Raw genomic sequence first — 14714 nt, forward strand, 5'->3', positions numbered from 1 at the left:
TGAATAACTATGTGAGATAATGGATATGTTCATTGGTTCCACTGTAGAAACCATTTCACTGTTATGTATCTTATAACCTCATGTATACCTTAAATATTCACAATAAAATGTATTTACCAAATGTTAACATTTTCTCAGAATGGCTTTATGTCATTTTAAAAGAAATAAAATATTGATGCTATGTAGCTGATGCCTTTCCTTATTGGTTCCTAGTCCTCCTTCTCTGAATTTGATGTGCATTGTTTATTTTAATGTTGTATTAACTGAAGTACCTGTGCTTCTATGCATAAACAAAATATACATACTGAATATACCTTTTTATCATTTCTTAAAATATTGAACATTAGGTTTTTTGAGACTTATCCCTGATGATACATATAGTACTAATTAATTCGTTTAAACTACCTTATATTTGCTTACACAATCACTTTTTAATAGATATTTAGGTTGTTTTTAATTTTGTGCTATAACAAAAAAGAAAAAAAACATGCAAGGAATATCCTTTTGTATTTCCAACCCTGTGAACATCTATTGGACTTTCCCTGACATGGTCTAGGCTGTGTTCCTAGTAGAATTGCCACAAAGTGTGTACCTTATTTCGATTTATGAGATATTATTTAAAAGTTGCCTGAACTGACTGAATTTACATTTGCACTAACAGTGTATAAGTTCTAATTATACACATCATCATCAACAATTGGGATTATAAGGTGGTTTCATTTTTACCAAATCATTGAATTTGAAATGTTATGTTGTTTTCTCAAATTTGCATTACCTCAATTACTAGTAAGACTGAGTGTGTGGTTTCTGATGTTTAGAAATTTGTGTTCACTCTATGTGAATTACTACTTCATAATCTTTTTACCACGTGTGTGTGTGTGTGTGTGTTTGTATATACTTGAACATGAACTCTCAATTATGTTTTATTTATTCACCTAAGTTGGTATTAATACTATACTGTTGCTTTGCTTAAGAAAGATTTGGGTGCCGGGCGCGGTGGCTCACGCCTGTAATCCCAGCACTTTGGGAGGCCGAGGCGGGTGGATCACGAGGTCAAGAGATCGAGACCATCCTGGTCAACATGGTGAAACCCTGTCTCTACTAAAAATACAAAAAATTTGCTGGGCATAGTGGCGCGTGCCTGTAATCCCAGCTACTCAGGAGGCTGAGACAGGAGAATTGCCTGAACCCAGGAGGCGGAGGTTGCGGTGAGCCGAGATCGCGCCATTGCACTCCAGCCTTGGTAACAAGAGCGAAACTCCGTCTCAAAAAAAAAAAAGAAAGATTTGGGCTAAGTTTTGTGCTTGAAATTAATATAGCTGCATCAGGTTTCATTTGGATATTTGCCTGATATATCTTATTTCTATAACTTTATATTGTCTTTCTGTGTCTCTTTTTGGCAGCAATCCCTACTTTTATATATTATTTTAATCTATTTATATTGTTGTGATTACAAATATATTGCAATCATTTTATTCTATTATATGCTAGAGTGACTTTCATTTATGATGCTTTTTGTTCTTTTTTAAAGATTTCTTATTTTCTGCCTTTTTAGATTTATTGAGTTTACTTTTTATTTCCTATTTATTTTGGAAGTGATAATTTTATATCTATTATTTCAATAGTTTCTCTAAAATTTACACATGCAATTTTGACTTAATGAAGTTTAATCAGTATCAGATAGATAATAATTTTCTTCACATACAGCAAAGACAATGACCTTAAATGCTTTAATTCTGATGGTTCTACAGTCAGACATGTTATTTTTTTTAGTATTTTAGCTTCACATTTTTCTTACCCTATCCCAAATTAGTCATTAATATGTTCTTTTTTATAATAAATCCATAATTTGACTTACTTGTTTACCAATGTCTTTGTTCATTTATGCTTCTCTTTTGTTGATGATTTTTTTTGAAATGGAGTCTTGCTCTGTCACCAGGCTGGAGTACAGTGGCACAATTTCAGCTCACTGCAGCCTCTGTCTCCCAGGTTCAAGCAATTCTCCTGCCTCAGCCTCCAGAGTAGTGGGGATTACAGGCACCCACCACCTCACCTGGCTAATTTTTGTATTTTTAGTAGAGACAGAGTTTACCGTGTTGCCAGGATGGCCTTGATCTACTGACCTCATGTTCCAGCTACCTCAGCCTCCCAAAGTGCTAGGATTACAACCATGAGCCACTGTATCTGGCCTATGTTTCTTACATTCCAGTTCTTCCTTCTGATTATTTACCTTTCACTGAATTTTCATTTATCAGTACTTTCAATACTGAGCTATAAGAGCAATAATCTCTCAGTCTTTGTTGTCTAAAAATATCTATTTATCTCACTTCTATATCAGTTAAACTATATTAACATTCCCAATTATTTTTCAGCATGAATCTATTTCTAAATCATCTTGGGACCACGGTTACTTGTGTGAAAGTCTGTCAGCCTAATTTTTGTTACTTTATAAATATTTGGTGTTCCTTTTTTTGTTATTGTAAACTTTTATCATTGTTTTTCAGTGTTTTCTAGTTTCACTGTGGTATGTCTGTACGAGGGTTTGTTTATATTTTCTTGTTTGAAACTCTGTGTACTTTAACTAGAAGACAATTTAGTTCTGAAAAGCAATTATTCATTATCTGTTTGAATACTACTTCTTTCACTTCTGCAACTCTTTAAAAAAAATTTGTGATACTTTATCACTTCATCTCAAAGGCTCTCACAGGATAGCTGCTATCTAACTCTCCGACTTCATCTCTCACAGTGTCCTTGAGCCAAAACAGTCTTTAAATCACTCACACTCAGGTGATCTCTTCTGTCTGTCATAGGACCTTTATCAGGCTCTTTTCTGAGCAGACTGCTCGAACCACTCTTCTACCAGTAAGCTCCAACTCTTCCTTACAGAATGCTTCACTGACCTTTCTGATGGGGTCTTACTCCCATCTTGTAACATCTTACGTTCTTCAGAGCACTTGAGCCAGGTGCACTTTTAAAATTACTTGTTTGAGGATCTAGTCAAAGTCAGGCCCTTCCACTGGATTCCCTACTCCATTAAAGCAGTGTTTTGTTTTTCATTCTCTTGGCATTTTATAGTCACTTGGGAATTAACAATATAGAGACTAAACCAGGTAGGAAGCATAAAACCAGCAGGGTCTGAGGTGGCATTTATTCATCTCTGAATATCAGCTTCACTTCCCTCATAGTAGACACGTTTTCTCTCCTTTGCTGCAGTATTTAATACAATAAAATGTGCGGGGTAGATACCTCCTGGTGAAATAGGAAACGGACCCATGAGCCAAGACTGTCTAGCTCTCACATTCTTTAGATAGCCTTTCACTTTAATTTCTACATAGAGCTAGAGAATATGCAACCAACTTGGTGGTCATTATGGATAAATTCTGTTTTTCCCATTTTCTTCTAGAATAACTGAGCAAGTTCTGAAGTAACAACAACTTCCAAAAATCCAATTGGAAAGGAAATGCTTTTGCTCACACTTAAACTGAAGGAGTAACCCTCGGAGCATTTACTTAGCAAATATTTGCTGAGCTCCTAAATAGTACCAGTTGTTGTGTTAGGCCTTTAGAATACAATAGGAAAAACAAACAAGGTCTCTACTCCCACTGAGATTAGAGTCTAGCTGGGAAACATGGTTCTGATACTCACAATATCACTAAACATGTAATTTAAAATGTGAATCCTTTGAATGAAAGAAGATACCTTGTGAACATTTAACACATTAACTTGACCTATAATTACCTTAGGACAGGGAAGGTTTACTTCACATGTGACTCTTCAGCCAAGATTTTAAAGATGTGTAAGAGTTAACTAGACTAGGAGAAGAAGGAAGAACATATCAATAAGAAATATTAGTTTGTGCAAACATTCTGTGGCAGGAATCAGACTGGCAATTGTGAGGGCCTAAAGAAGACCAGAGATATTGGGAACAGAAATAGAGAGTTGAGGATTGAGAGTTATTTAGGAGTGTGAGACAGTGATTGGAACTGACTCATATAAGCTGAAAAGCCAATCATATTTTTAAAAATTGTATGAGCTGGTTGGTTGTTAGTCACAACAATTATTAAAAGTGAAACTGAATAAAATTATAATCAAAGAAATTACATTAAAAAGAAAGGTTTTCTAATTATTCTCTGTTATTTTTAATGATTTTACTGCAGTTCACTATTATTTGTGCTCCTGAGTTTATTTATGTATAGTATGTCAATGCGGTGGAAACACTTTTTGATTGTGTGCTACTGCACATTTCTTCCCAACCTCAGATTCAGTAATGTCGCATTACTAACCTGAAGTCAACCACAGTGGGATTTTACACCTGAAAATTGATAAACCTTTTGAAAGAAGACATTCTTACACTGCCAAGAGCCAGCTGATAAACACTTACCAGTATGCCATTGAGTGAGACTATGCAGAATCCTGACGTCTGTCTTAAGAATTGATCTTTATCACAGGAGAAGTGAGCAGGCATCAAAAGGATTTAAACAAAAGCTTATTTCTTTTTCAAAAAAAAAAAAGTCAAGACTACTGAAAAGGAAAAGGAAGCAAAGTGCCTTTGGAAAGTCCATATGGTAAATCATACAGGCTCAGAGTTGGATTACAGAAGTGAAAATGGAGGAAAGTGAATAGATTTAAGATTTATTATTTAGGAGCTAAAATAGAAGGACTTGTTCTCCTGACCAGAAGAAGAGTGAAAGCGTGATATCAAATATAGTTTCCGGATTTCTGATTTTTCAGATGGGAGGTTTGTGTTGTCATTTGCTAAAATAGAAAACACAAAAGGAAATTTGTTGAATTTATTATATTTGTTGAATGTTTTGAAACTATAGAGTTTGCAGGCCTTTGAGATCCAAAGACTCAACCCTGGTGACATTTACCTGCCAGGTGGAATCAATCACTTAAGAGCCTCATGACAAAGTAAAGTCTATATCCCATCCAACGTCTAGATGCTTTTGGTGTTTTCATTTTGAGCCCAATCCTGCCACCGTGTGACAAAGAGCCAACTTCACAGTTGATTAAACTTAGACCTAAGAAAGAGTGGAAGGAAAAATCTCCATATGGAATAAATGGGATGGAAATGTGTGAAATGAAGGAACTGTCTTCTTACATAAACTCCTTTTAAAATAACCCGTAACTTTTCTATTTTTATATATGTATAACAGTACATGAACAGTGGCTATGAAAATGGCCTCCGAGACCTCTGAATGCAGAGAGTGTAAATGACTGAGGACCCTAATGCTGTACTCTGAAAGCCAGCATTTGAGCAGTGACCACACTGCTGCTCCCAGCAAATGACTGAACAGGGCAGAGACGCTAAGGTAGCCCTGGGAGATGTCAGTCTCCCCAGCATCCTTGCCAAACACTCCTTAGAACTGCATTGTCTAAGATGCTTCCATTCAATGTTCCTGTCTTCACAACCTCTCTCCTTAACTTGGGTTCTGACCTGCATTATGGTCTGATGCCTCTGCCAACCTTAACTGAGTCCCTGCCTCCACTGCCTTGTGCCTATAGTAGCCCTTGACTGGTGTGACTTCCTGTCATTCCCCTAGTGATAGTAAACATCTGCTTTTTATTAGTTTCGGGTCCTGGGCTCAAATAATTTTCTTTGACTTTCTCCAAAGTGAGACAGCTTTTGCTTCTACCCTCTCCCAGAAGCAAAAGATATTTTGTGTCTTAGAGGTTGAAGGGTTTCTTGCTACTGCACCAGTATAGGTTCTGCTTTGCAAGGAAGAAGAGTCTGAGAAGTGGATGGGATTTTGTGCCTGTGTGCCCAACAGGGAACTCTCTTCAGTCTCTTTCCTCCCCTCAGCATGAGAGGTCCATGAAAAGGAGGCCATGAATGAGTGCAGATGCTACTGTATCTGAGATTCCTAAGGATTCTAAATTGTCATGATAGCACATACTCAAACTTTAATTAGTCATCAAAGTTTTAGTTGTTTTCTTTACTCACTCTGATGGCTGCTGCCTTTTTTTCCTGTGATCTTCTAGAGGTTGGACAGTTGATGTCTTCTGTATATCTTCAGAGAGCTTGAAACACTTGACTGTTCAGTTCATTTGGTTGCCTTGTGAGGGCAGGTCTCTGCTGATCTCATGAAAAGTTATGATTTGGCAGATTATCTGTCTTTTTCTAATTTCAGAATTGGAAGCAGTGTTCTCCTACAGCTTTCTACATGTTAAGCAGAAGGAAAACTCCCTTTGATTATTTTTAAAAATCAGTTATATTACAATATCAGGTTTCATCTTTTATGGGTGGGTAAAGCAGAGTCAGGAATAGAATGTATACATAAATCATATGTTATGTTCTAGGCATCTGAAATTATGTTATCAAACAGTTGGCCCTCTGTGTGATGGTCACTATTCTGTAAATTTATTGACTGAAAACATCAAGCAGGAATGCACAGTTCAATATCAGTTAAAGCTCCCATAGCAGATTTCCCCTAGACAGAAAGAAATTGTTTCTAGGATACTTTGTTTTGGGTCATTCTTCAACACAATTACCTTGTCCTTTCCACTAGGTGGTTGACCAGATTGACACCCTGACCTCTGACCTACAACTGGAGGATGAGATGACTGACAGCTCCAAAACAGACACGCTGAACAGTAGCTCAAGTGGCACAACAGCTTCCAGCCTAGAGAAGATCAAAGTGCAGGCTAATGCACCACTTATTAAACCGCCAGCACACCCATCTGCTATCCTCACGGTCCTGAGAAAGCCAAACCCTCCACCACCTCCTCCACGGTTGACACCTGTGAAGTGTGAAGACCCCAAAAGGGTGGTTCCAACTGCCAATCCCCTAAAGACCAATGGCACCCTTCTACGAAATGGAGGCTTACCAGGTGGACCTAACAAAATTCCAAATGGAGATATCTGCTGCATACCCAACAGTAACTTGGACAAGGCTTCAGTGCAGCCTCTGATGCATAGACCTGAAAAAGACAGATTTACCCAGGCAGGGCCTCGAGAACGAGTTCGGTTCAATGAAAAAGTACAGTACCATGGCTATTGTCCTGACTGTGATACCCGGTATAACATAAAAAACAGGGAGGTCCACTTACACAGCGAACCTGTCCACCCACCAGGAAAGATTCCTCACCAAGGCCCTCCCCTCCCTCCTCCACCCCATCTCCCTCCTTTCCCACTGGAAAATGGGGGACTGGGAATAAGCCACAGTAACAGCTTCCCCCCTGTCAGACCTGCAGCTGTGCCTCCTCCCACTGCACCAAAACCACAGAAGACGATCTTGAGAAAATCAACTACTACAACCGTGTGATGTATGCCATTAAAAAACAAAAAAAATTCTGATTTTTAAAAATTTTCTATATTATAAACATAAAATAATAAGTAATGAGCACCTTCTACTCAAGCAATAAAAAGCCCAAATATATTAATCCTGCATTCAGCAAAGTGGCATAAAAATCACCTGGTAAGTATGCAGCACATTGCTTATATCCTGGGTATGCATTATTTTAAATGTTGTATGATTAAAGACCTCAAAATGATGAAAAAATGAATGCATTGTTTTTGCAATTGACCTACGACAAACTGTGAACCTGCAGATTTCACCTATTTTCATTTACTATAAGAGCTGGGATTTGATTCATTTTATTTATGCCTAAGTCATCTATGCATTAACATGTCATATTCTTAACTTTGATCTAATGCTTTTTTCTAGGAAATTTTAATACTGAAGGACTATTTTATTATTTTTTTCTAAAGATGTTTGTCACTAGTTTTTCATTATTAAATGCTGAGGACAATACCAAGAAGTTTATTTTCTATATTATACAATTATAAATTATATGCTCAGCTATATATGTAATAAAATACTTTGGTCTGTGGAAATATCGTTATATCAATAAACAATAGTAAATAATGATAAAAACTAAATGTTCCTCAGAATTAAAATGAAGTAGTGATTCATTTAATCTCAGTTTAACATTCATCAAAATGGGTAGCCAATCTGATGGAGTTTGGAGAAGTTACAGTGAGTGCATATCCGAATTTTCTAAATGAAATATCATATTCCACATCATAAATAGAAATTTACACACTGCATATGTTATACTTCCATTTGGCACTTCAAGAACCTTCTCTTGAACTTTCCCTATGTTGCCAAGCCCTCCTCATACTCAGCATTCTTCCAGGATGTACCATAAACTATTACATTGAGGCTGTGAGGTGCTTTGCCTCCTGAATTAGCAAGCTCTCTGCCTCCCCAAGTGAACTCACATTTATAAGAGAATTATAGGGGAAAATCTAAATGCTTCTGGTATGAGGATGAGTTCAGCATTGGCCGTACTCTTTTCTCCCTCAGAGTTGAAAGATACCATGGGCTGTTGCTGTCCTCTGAAAGAAAGAGAAGGAATCTTTTCTTCTAACATCAGATAAAAATCCTTCTCTTCAGTCTTATTTACTAACTTAAGAAACTTTACCCCTCAACCATGGGCCAAATTTAGCTTCCAATTGCATTAATTTCAACTGAGGAGATATTTTGTCTTGGAGCTAGAAATGAGTTTCTCTCCTCAAGAGTTATGATGAGGACAGGTTCCTGAAAACAAAATTGGTTCATTTAGTGGTAAGAGTAAAGGGAGTCATCTTTGGTGGAAATGTATTTATTGCACAACTTGATAAAGAATCCAGTGGCTTTTATGAACATTTGGCTTTTGATCTCAAAACTGTAATCCTTGCACAGGGAGGTAGCCTTCAATCATATTTCTTTGTTGCCTTTTTCAAGCTGTATCATGGTAATTTGGAATAGTGTTTTTGACGGCTTCTTATTTAAAATGATGATATATTTTATATGGAATACAAAAAGAAAATAGGCCTTATTTTTTGAAGGAACAATCAAATTAGTGAAAATCAGAATGTCATGTTAAATATTTAGTCAGCATGTATTATATTTTGTAGGTGTTGGACATGAAGATAAGGAAAGCAAATTAATCCAACTTACAATAATCAGAAAGTTACAAAACATAGATCCATAATCAAGAAAGTCCACAATCTAAAATTTCTTAACGGTATTATTAGTATGTTTGATAGATATGAGTCGCATAGATAAATAATAGATTTATTAAATACCAAAATAATGTGTTCTTAACTTTTTAATGCATGTATTTAGTCTTTATAAATAAAACCAGGGTTTTATCATATTTCTATCGTTAAATAATTGCTTCCTTTTACATGTCTATCAAGAGCTAGACCCTTAAATATTATAAACAGTTGTAGAGACATGCAGTTTTATTTCTTCAACCCGTCTTGCCTTTTCAGCCAGTTACTGTGACCTAATAATCACCCTGTAGTTTAAGACCGTGACACTTTTCGATGTCTGGGAACTAACCCTGATCTCAAAGTAGAACTTTCTAGCAACCGCACACCACCCACAGAACAGATAATTTCCTTGCAATAAAGCAAGATGAATAAATTGAATCATTCAAGCTGGTTGATTAAGGACTTGAGCCAGAAGCCTAGAAACAACCTCTGAGTTCCAAATCCATTTCTCTTTCTCTAAGTACAGACAAAGCTTCTCCATGAAAGATCTTATTTTTCTGTGTGATTGGTGACATATGTCAAAACTACACCTGTTTTTATTCACAGAAATAACTAACTATAAATAACTAACTGGCTTAGAAATCTGAGTTGAATACCATCCCCAAAATGTTATAGTTTTTTTTGTTTTTGTTTTTGTTTTTGTTTTTGTTTTGAGACGGAGTTTCGCTCTTGTTACCCAGGCTGGAGTGCAATGGCGCGATCTCTGCTCACCGCAATCTCCGCCTCCTGGGTTCAGGCAATTCTCCTGCCTCAGCCTCCTGAGTAGCTGGGATTACAGTCATGCGCCACCATGCCCAGCTAATTTTTTGTATTTTTAGTAGAGATGGGGTTTCACCATGTTGACCAGGATGGTCTCGATCTCTCGATCTCGTGATCCACCCGCCTCGGCCTCCCAAAGTGCTGGGATTACAGGCGTGAGCCACCGCGCCCGGCCCCAGTGTTACAGTTTTGACCTTACTAATAAGGACCTTACTCTCTTATGATAGTTTATTTATAATCAACATTTAATATTAGATTATAGCAGTGTTAGGACTTATTTTAAATTTATTTATTCCATGCTATTTCATTTTTTATTAATGCATGACATACATTTTGCCAATAGGTTTTCTTGCCCAAGTGATAATTTTGCAGCATTCACTGAAACTTAGTTATATTTTTACATATATACAAACTTGCAAAACAAAAACCAATTAACATAAAGCATCATAATATTTGCCTGCAAACTTGTAATTAAAGTGTCATTAGTGACAGCACAGTTTTTTGTAATCAACCAACATTGCTTTCAAAATGTAAATGTTGAAGTGTAAGCTCTACACATCATCCATTAAACCATCATAAAATACAGTACATATTTCCTCTTCCTAAAGACCTTAAACAGAAATGTTTTCCTCAAATACTTGAAACTGTGTTTTGTTAACAATGTGCATTTGAACACTTTTATTTACACATAGTGTTTACCACAGAGCTAGGATTCATACTCCCTTGAAGGTGATGTTTCCACAAAATGTAAAATGGTAATACACTTATGAAAATATCCATTCATACTGTAAACATAGAACATATTTCAAAAGGCATGGTACTCATTAATTAAATTGGAATACACAATATTTGTTTTTTTTTTACTTTAGACAAAGATTATCCCATTTTTGGAGTTTATTGTATTTCTACTGATGAAAGGTGAATATAAAATAAAAATTGACCAGAGTTGTCTTCCATCTACCAATAGTTATAACAGTTGTAAAGGGAAATAAAACACATTTTTAAGGTTGTGCTTAAGCCAAATCTAAAAATATCTTCACAAAAATACAAGGGCATACAGAAACAGAAATTTTTCACTTTTCCAATTTGATGTTATTCATTTATTCCCTCATTCATTGAATAATATTGGGAGAAATGAATCTATTAGCAGAAGTGGTTTAATTAACCTAAGTTATCCTGTGTTTGAATTATAACTGCATCCTAATTATTAAATGAATAAAGGAATATGATACAGTTGATATGGCTTTCTGTGGACAGATCAGCATGACCAGGCAGCAGTTACTCACAGTCTCTGAAACTACACACGACCTTGAATCATAGAGAATCTACAGAGTCTAATTATAGCTCTTTTTTGGTGCTCCATGAAGAAAAGCCTGAGTAGTTCTGCATATAATTGCATAGGGAATGGTGTGATCAAGTCATTAATCACCGCCTTGACTGAATTTTTTTCCACGGATTATATGTGATAATGCGATGCTGAGTGTTGTAATTATCCTGAAGACTTTGTTTCTTGCTTCTAATTCTCTGTCGGCAGCACATTTTGCTATGACTTACACTCCAAGTTGTAGCAAAAGATTACATTGTAATGTACTTTAATAAAATACTGATGATTTCTAAGTGGGGAAAGTATTTATGCGCAATAAAGTTCTATTAAAAGGCATATTACAAAAGTAGATAAAGTACACAGCATCTGACAATTACTAGACGTTTTCACAAAATCACATCACATTCTCAGGGTCAATGTGTAACTGATACTGTTTAAATGTTTACAGTAAACGTTTTGGAGTTTTCGAATTCTTCAAGTTACATGATTCTGAAATACTGGTAGATGTGATGCTACGATTAGGGCACATGGTAATGTTGAATGTAAAACTGCAGTTAGCCTTATCTTCGTGGAGTAGCAATTATGTAGGCTGTCATTTCATTTGAAGCATTTGGATTTATCATGCTGATCTGCTGTAGAAAAAAAACCTGAAGTGTAATATAAAGAAGCTTTTCAAATAACTCTCTCTTTAAAATACAGTTAAATCAACATGGAGTATAGAATTGTGTGAAGACACAGAGAAAATAAGGAGGAAATATTGCTTATAATTTATAACTTCTAGACTCATAGGTAGACTAATATATTAACTTCTTTCTGAAACTTAACATATCTCTAATATTAATATATAATATAGGAATTAGTACACTTATTTATAAATGGAGAAATTGTATTCCGCCAACATTTGCTTCTTGGTAAGTGTTGGGCTGGCATTTTGTGCTGCAAGCATGACTCACCATGTTTTCTCTCTCCACAATATCACCATTTGATTGTGTTCTTCATAGCCCCGAACTTTGTAAAGCTTTCCGTTATTCTGATCAGTTATTTTGATGCTTGAAAAGGGTTACCTAATGTTGTTTTGACATTCTTAATGTGTTTGATCTTAGCAGAATATGAAAGGGATTTCAGGCAATTTAGCTACCATCTAAAATGAATGAGCTGCTGAATAATGCAAGCCTCATTTTCGCATGTATTGTACCAGCGGCTTCACCTTTTAATTTTTTCTCTACGTTCAAAGATTATTATTTTGGATCCTTTTTCTAAGAAGTTCTGGTTCTTAGAATTATGCCACTGACCCTGAATGTGTCACTATCATACACTGGTGTTTCATTTGTGAATTTCATCTATTTAACATTGATCCCTAGAGCCAAAAGTAGCGATAGATCTACTCCATGGAACCTCTAAAGAGTGCATTAAAACTCTAATAAAAGCATTTCTATACTTTTGTTATTAGGCTATGGATATGATTTCCCTCTATTTCATAACGTAATTGTCAATTATCCTAACCACTCAAAGGGATTTTAGACCAGCTAAATAAAACAATGTGTGTCTCAAGTGGGTCAGAGTTCATGGCAGCAAAAACATGTGCTATGGAATCCTTATCAAGAGCTTACTTTATCTTAAACATTCTTCTAAGTTTTTTGCGTGAATACAAAACATCATTTCTTCATATCATCATTTTTTTTCCTTCATAACAACCCTATGTCTTGGACACAATTATTATTCACATTTTACATATGAGAAAACTGTGGCATTGGAAACTGACTGCCCACAATCTTAGCTCCAGTAAGTTGCCAACCTGGAATCATAAGGCAGGCAGTCTGCCTCCACAATCCATATTCTTTACCATCTTTCAGCACCACCTAAAACATCGATCCTGCATTGTGTACAGGTAATCTGTAGAGCTGAACGTCATCGTTTTCTGGAATTTGCCTTAGAAAGGTGTTGGGAGATATAAGATAGAAAAATAAATGTATTTTTGTGTTAGTCAAGATAGACTAGGCTGTATGCTATGGTAACAAATAACTCCAGTATCTCAGAGACATCTGAGTTATTTATTGTGAACTCTGTATCAGAATTCACCCTGGGCCTGGGAGAATCTTCAGAGCAGGTGTTTCTCAAGTAGTCATTCAATAATAAAGGCTGCATTGACCCTGGGAATCAAACATTCTCATCAAGGATCATCACAACATAGTAAGGGGCAACTGGAGAATTTTACTGCTTTTACGTCAGTTAAGATTTGTGTACAAAAGATTGGTGCTTTGATGTGTTTGCATGTTTCACTGGCCAAAACTAGTCACATGGTCTTGTTTGCAGTCCCCATATGACCAGAAGTGGAAAACGATCTGCATGTGGGTGAGGGCCCAAGTCATGCCAACCACAGTTTCAAAGGGATAATTTTTTGGTGTTTGAATAATTTGAATATTTTATAGACTCCTGAAGACTTTGCCTTCTTATCTTTTTATATTACCTAATGTTCACTTAATCTCACCATAAATTAGGGTGTCATTTCATTTTAAACACAGATAGAAGTGAATCTACAATAACCCCGCTGAAAACTTAGTGGGGGAAATTAACACTTACTATAATGAGAATTGAGTTTTATTACAACTTGTAACAACCATGTTTGAATTCTGTCTGAGAATAGTTACCAACAGGCATTTTTAAGTTAAACATTTTAGAACTGCATACTAAGATTTTAGTTGGCAAATTTCTGAATAAGTAATCTTTCCATTATAATTAGGTTCCTATATGAGTTGTCCCCCAAATATTACATAAACTTAATTTTGAGGTACATACTTATCTCTCCAGAATAGCCAAATAAATGTCATACTACAGAAATTTAGGATCATGATGATGTAAATCATATGTGTATATATAATATTTTAGAGGATAATATATTAGTATAAAAATATCAATTCAAAACCAGAAAGCCTGTGTTTGAGTCTCGATCCTCTGAGATCTTAAGTGCTCCTGATCAAATTACTCAACCAGGTTTGAGATTTGGTTTAAAATGAAGATAATGGTGCCACCCTTTCTACCTAATGGGGCTATTGAGTCATTAAGTATGTATCCTGAGATCACCTGGACTCCTCCATTACAATGTAATAAACAATATCAACAGAAGGATGCTACAATTACACAAACCCCAAATGAACTTCTAAGACGTTGGGACTACAAGCTTCAGTTCTTTCCTAGACAGCAATGCTGAAATGCACAATGGATGAGGCAACATGGATATGCAATTTCAGAATTCAACAAGTCCGCAGGCTTCAGAGTTATTGAATAGAAGAGCCACTAAATTATTCTACCTCATTCTTTTCATAGGTCAGGAATGTCTCCCAAACTTTTGTAATATCTTCTAGATTGGAGCTAACTAGACTATGTATGGTCTCATAGGAAATTAGTATTTACCTAATGTTTTTCTTTAAATTTTACTGTGTTATTTGCATGGGATAAAAGCTCTTCTGCTAACACAGAGTGGGTTACATACATAGTTCAGCTCAGTTGAATCTTCTGTTTTATTTATTTATTCAAACCTCAACTCATGTCTCTCTTGTAGTCACATTTATAGAAATGACATATATTACC

The 14714-nt window shown here is 35.8% G+C and overlaps 1 protein-coding gene across 13 annotated transcripts in view; it reads left to right on the plus strand.

The window, feature by feature from the left end:
• Positions 1 to 9683, plus strand: part of PRR16 (proline rich 16) — a 211032-nt gene extending 201349 nt beyond the window's left edge. For 11 of the 13 annotated variants that reach the window (XM_012448461.2, XM_064366215.1, XM_064366216.1 and 8 more), the window contains one exon: positions 6510 to 9683. In XM_012448461.2, coding sequence (XP_012303884.1) covers positions 6510 to 7265 — 756 coding nt within the window. In that variant the 3' untranslated portion in view covers positions 7266 to 9683. Of the gene's footprint in view, positions 1 to 4148; positions 4739 to 5024; positions 5313 to 6509 lie in introns of those variants that run through there. The other 2 variants (XM_012448518.3, XM_012448470.2) reach the window with 2 other exon arrangements.
• Positions 9684 to 14714: the final 5031 nt, after the last annotated feature.

Source organism: Aotus nancymaae, unplaced genomic scaffold (genome assembly GCF_030222135.1).
Source record: "Aotus nancymaae isolate 86718 unplaced genomic scaffold, 86718_ANA_hifiasm-v0.15.2.pri h1tg000064l_0, whole genome shotgun sequence".
Taxonomy (NCBI): domain Eukaryota; kingdom Metazoa; phylum Chordata; class Mammalia; order Primates; family Aotidae; genus Aotus; species Aotus nancymaae.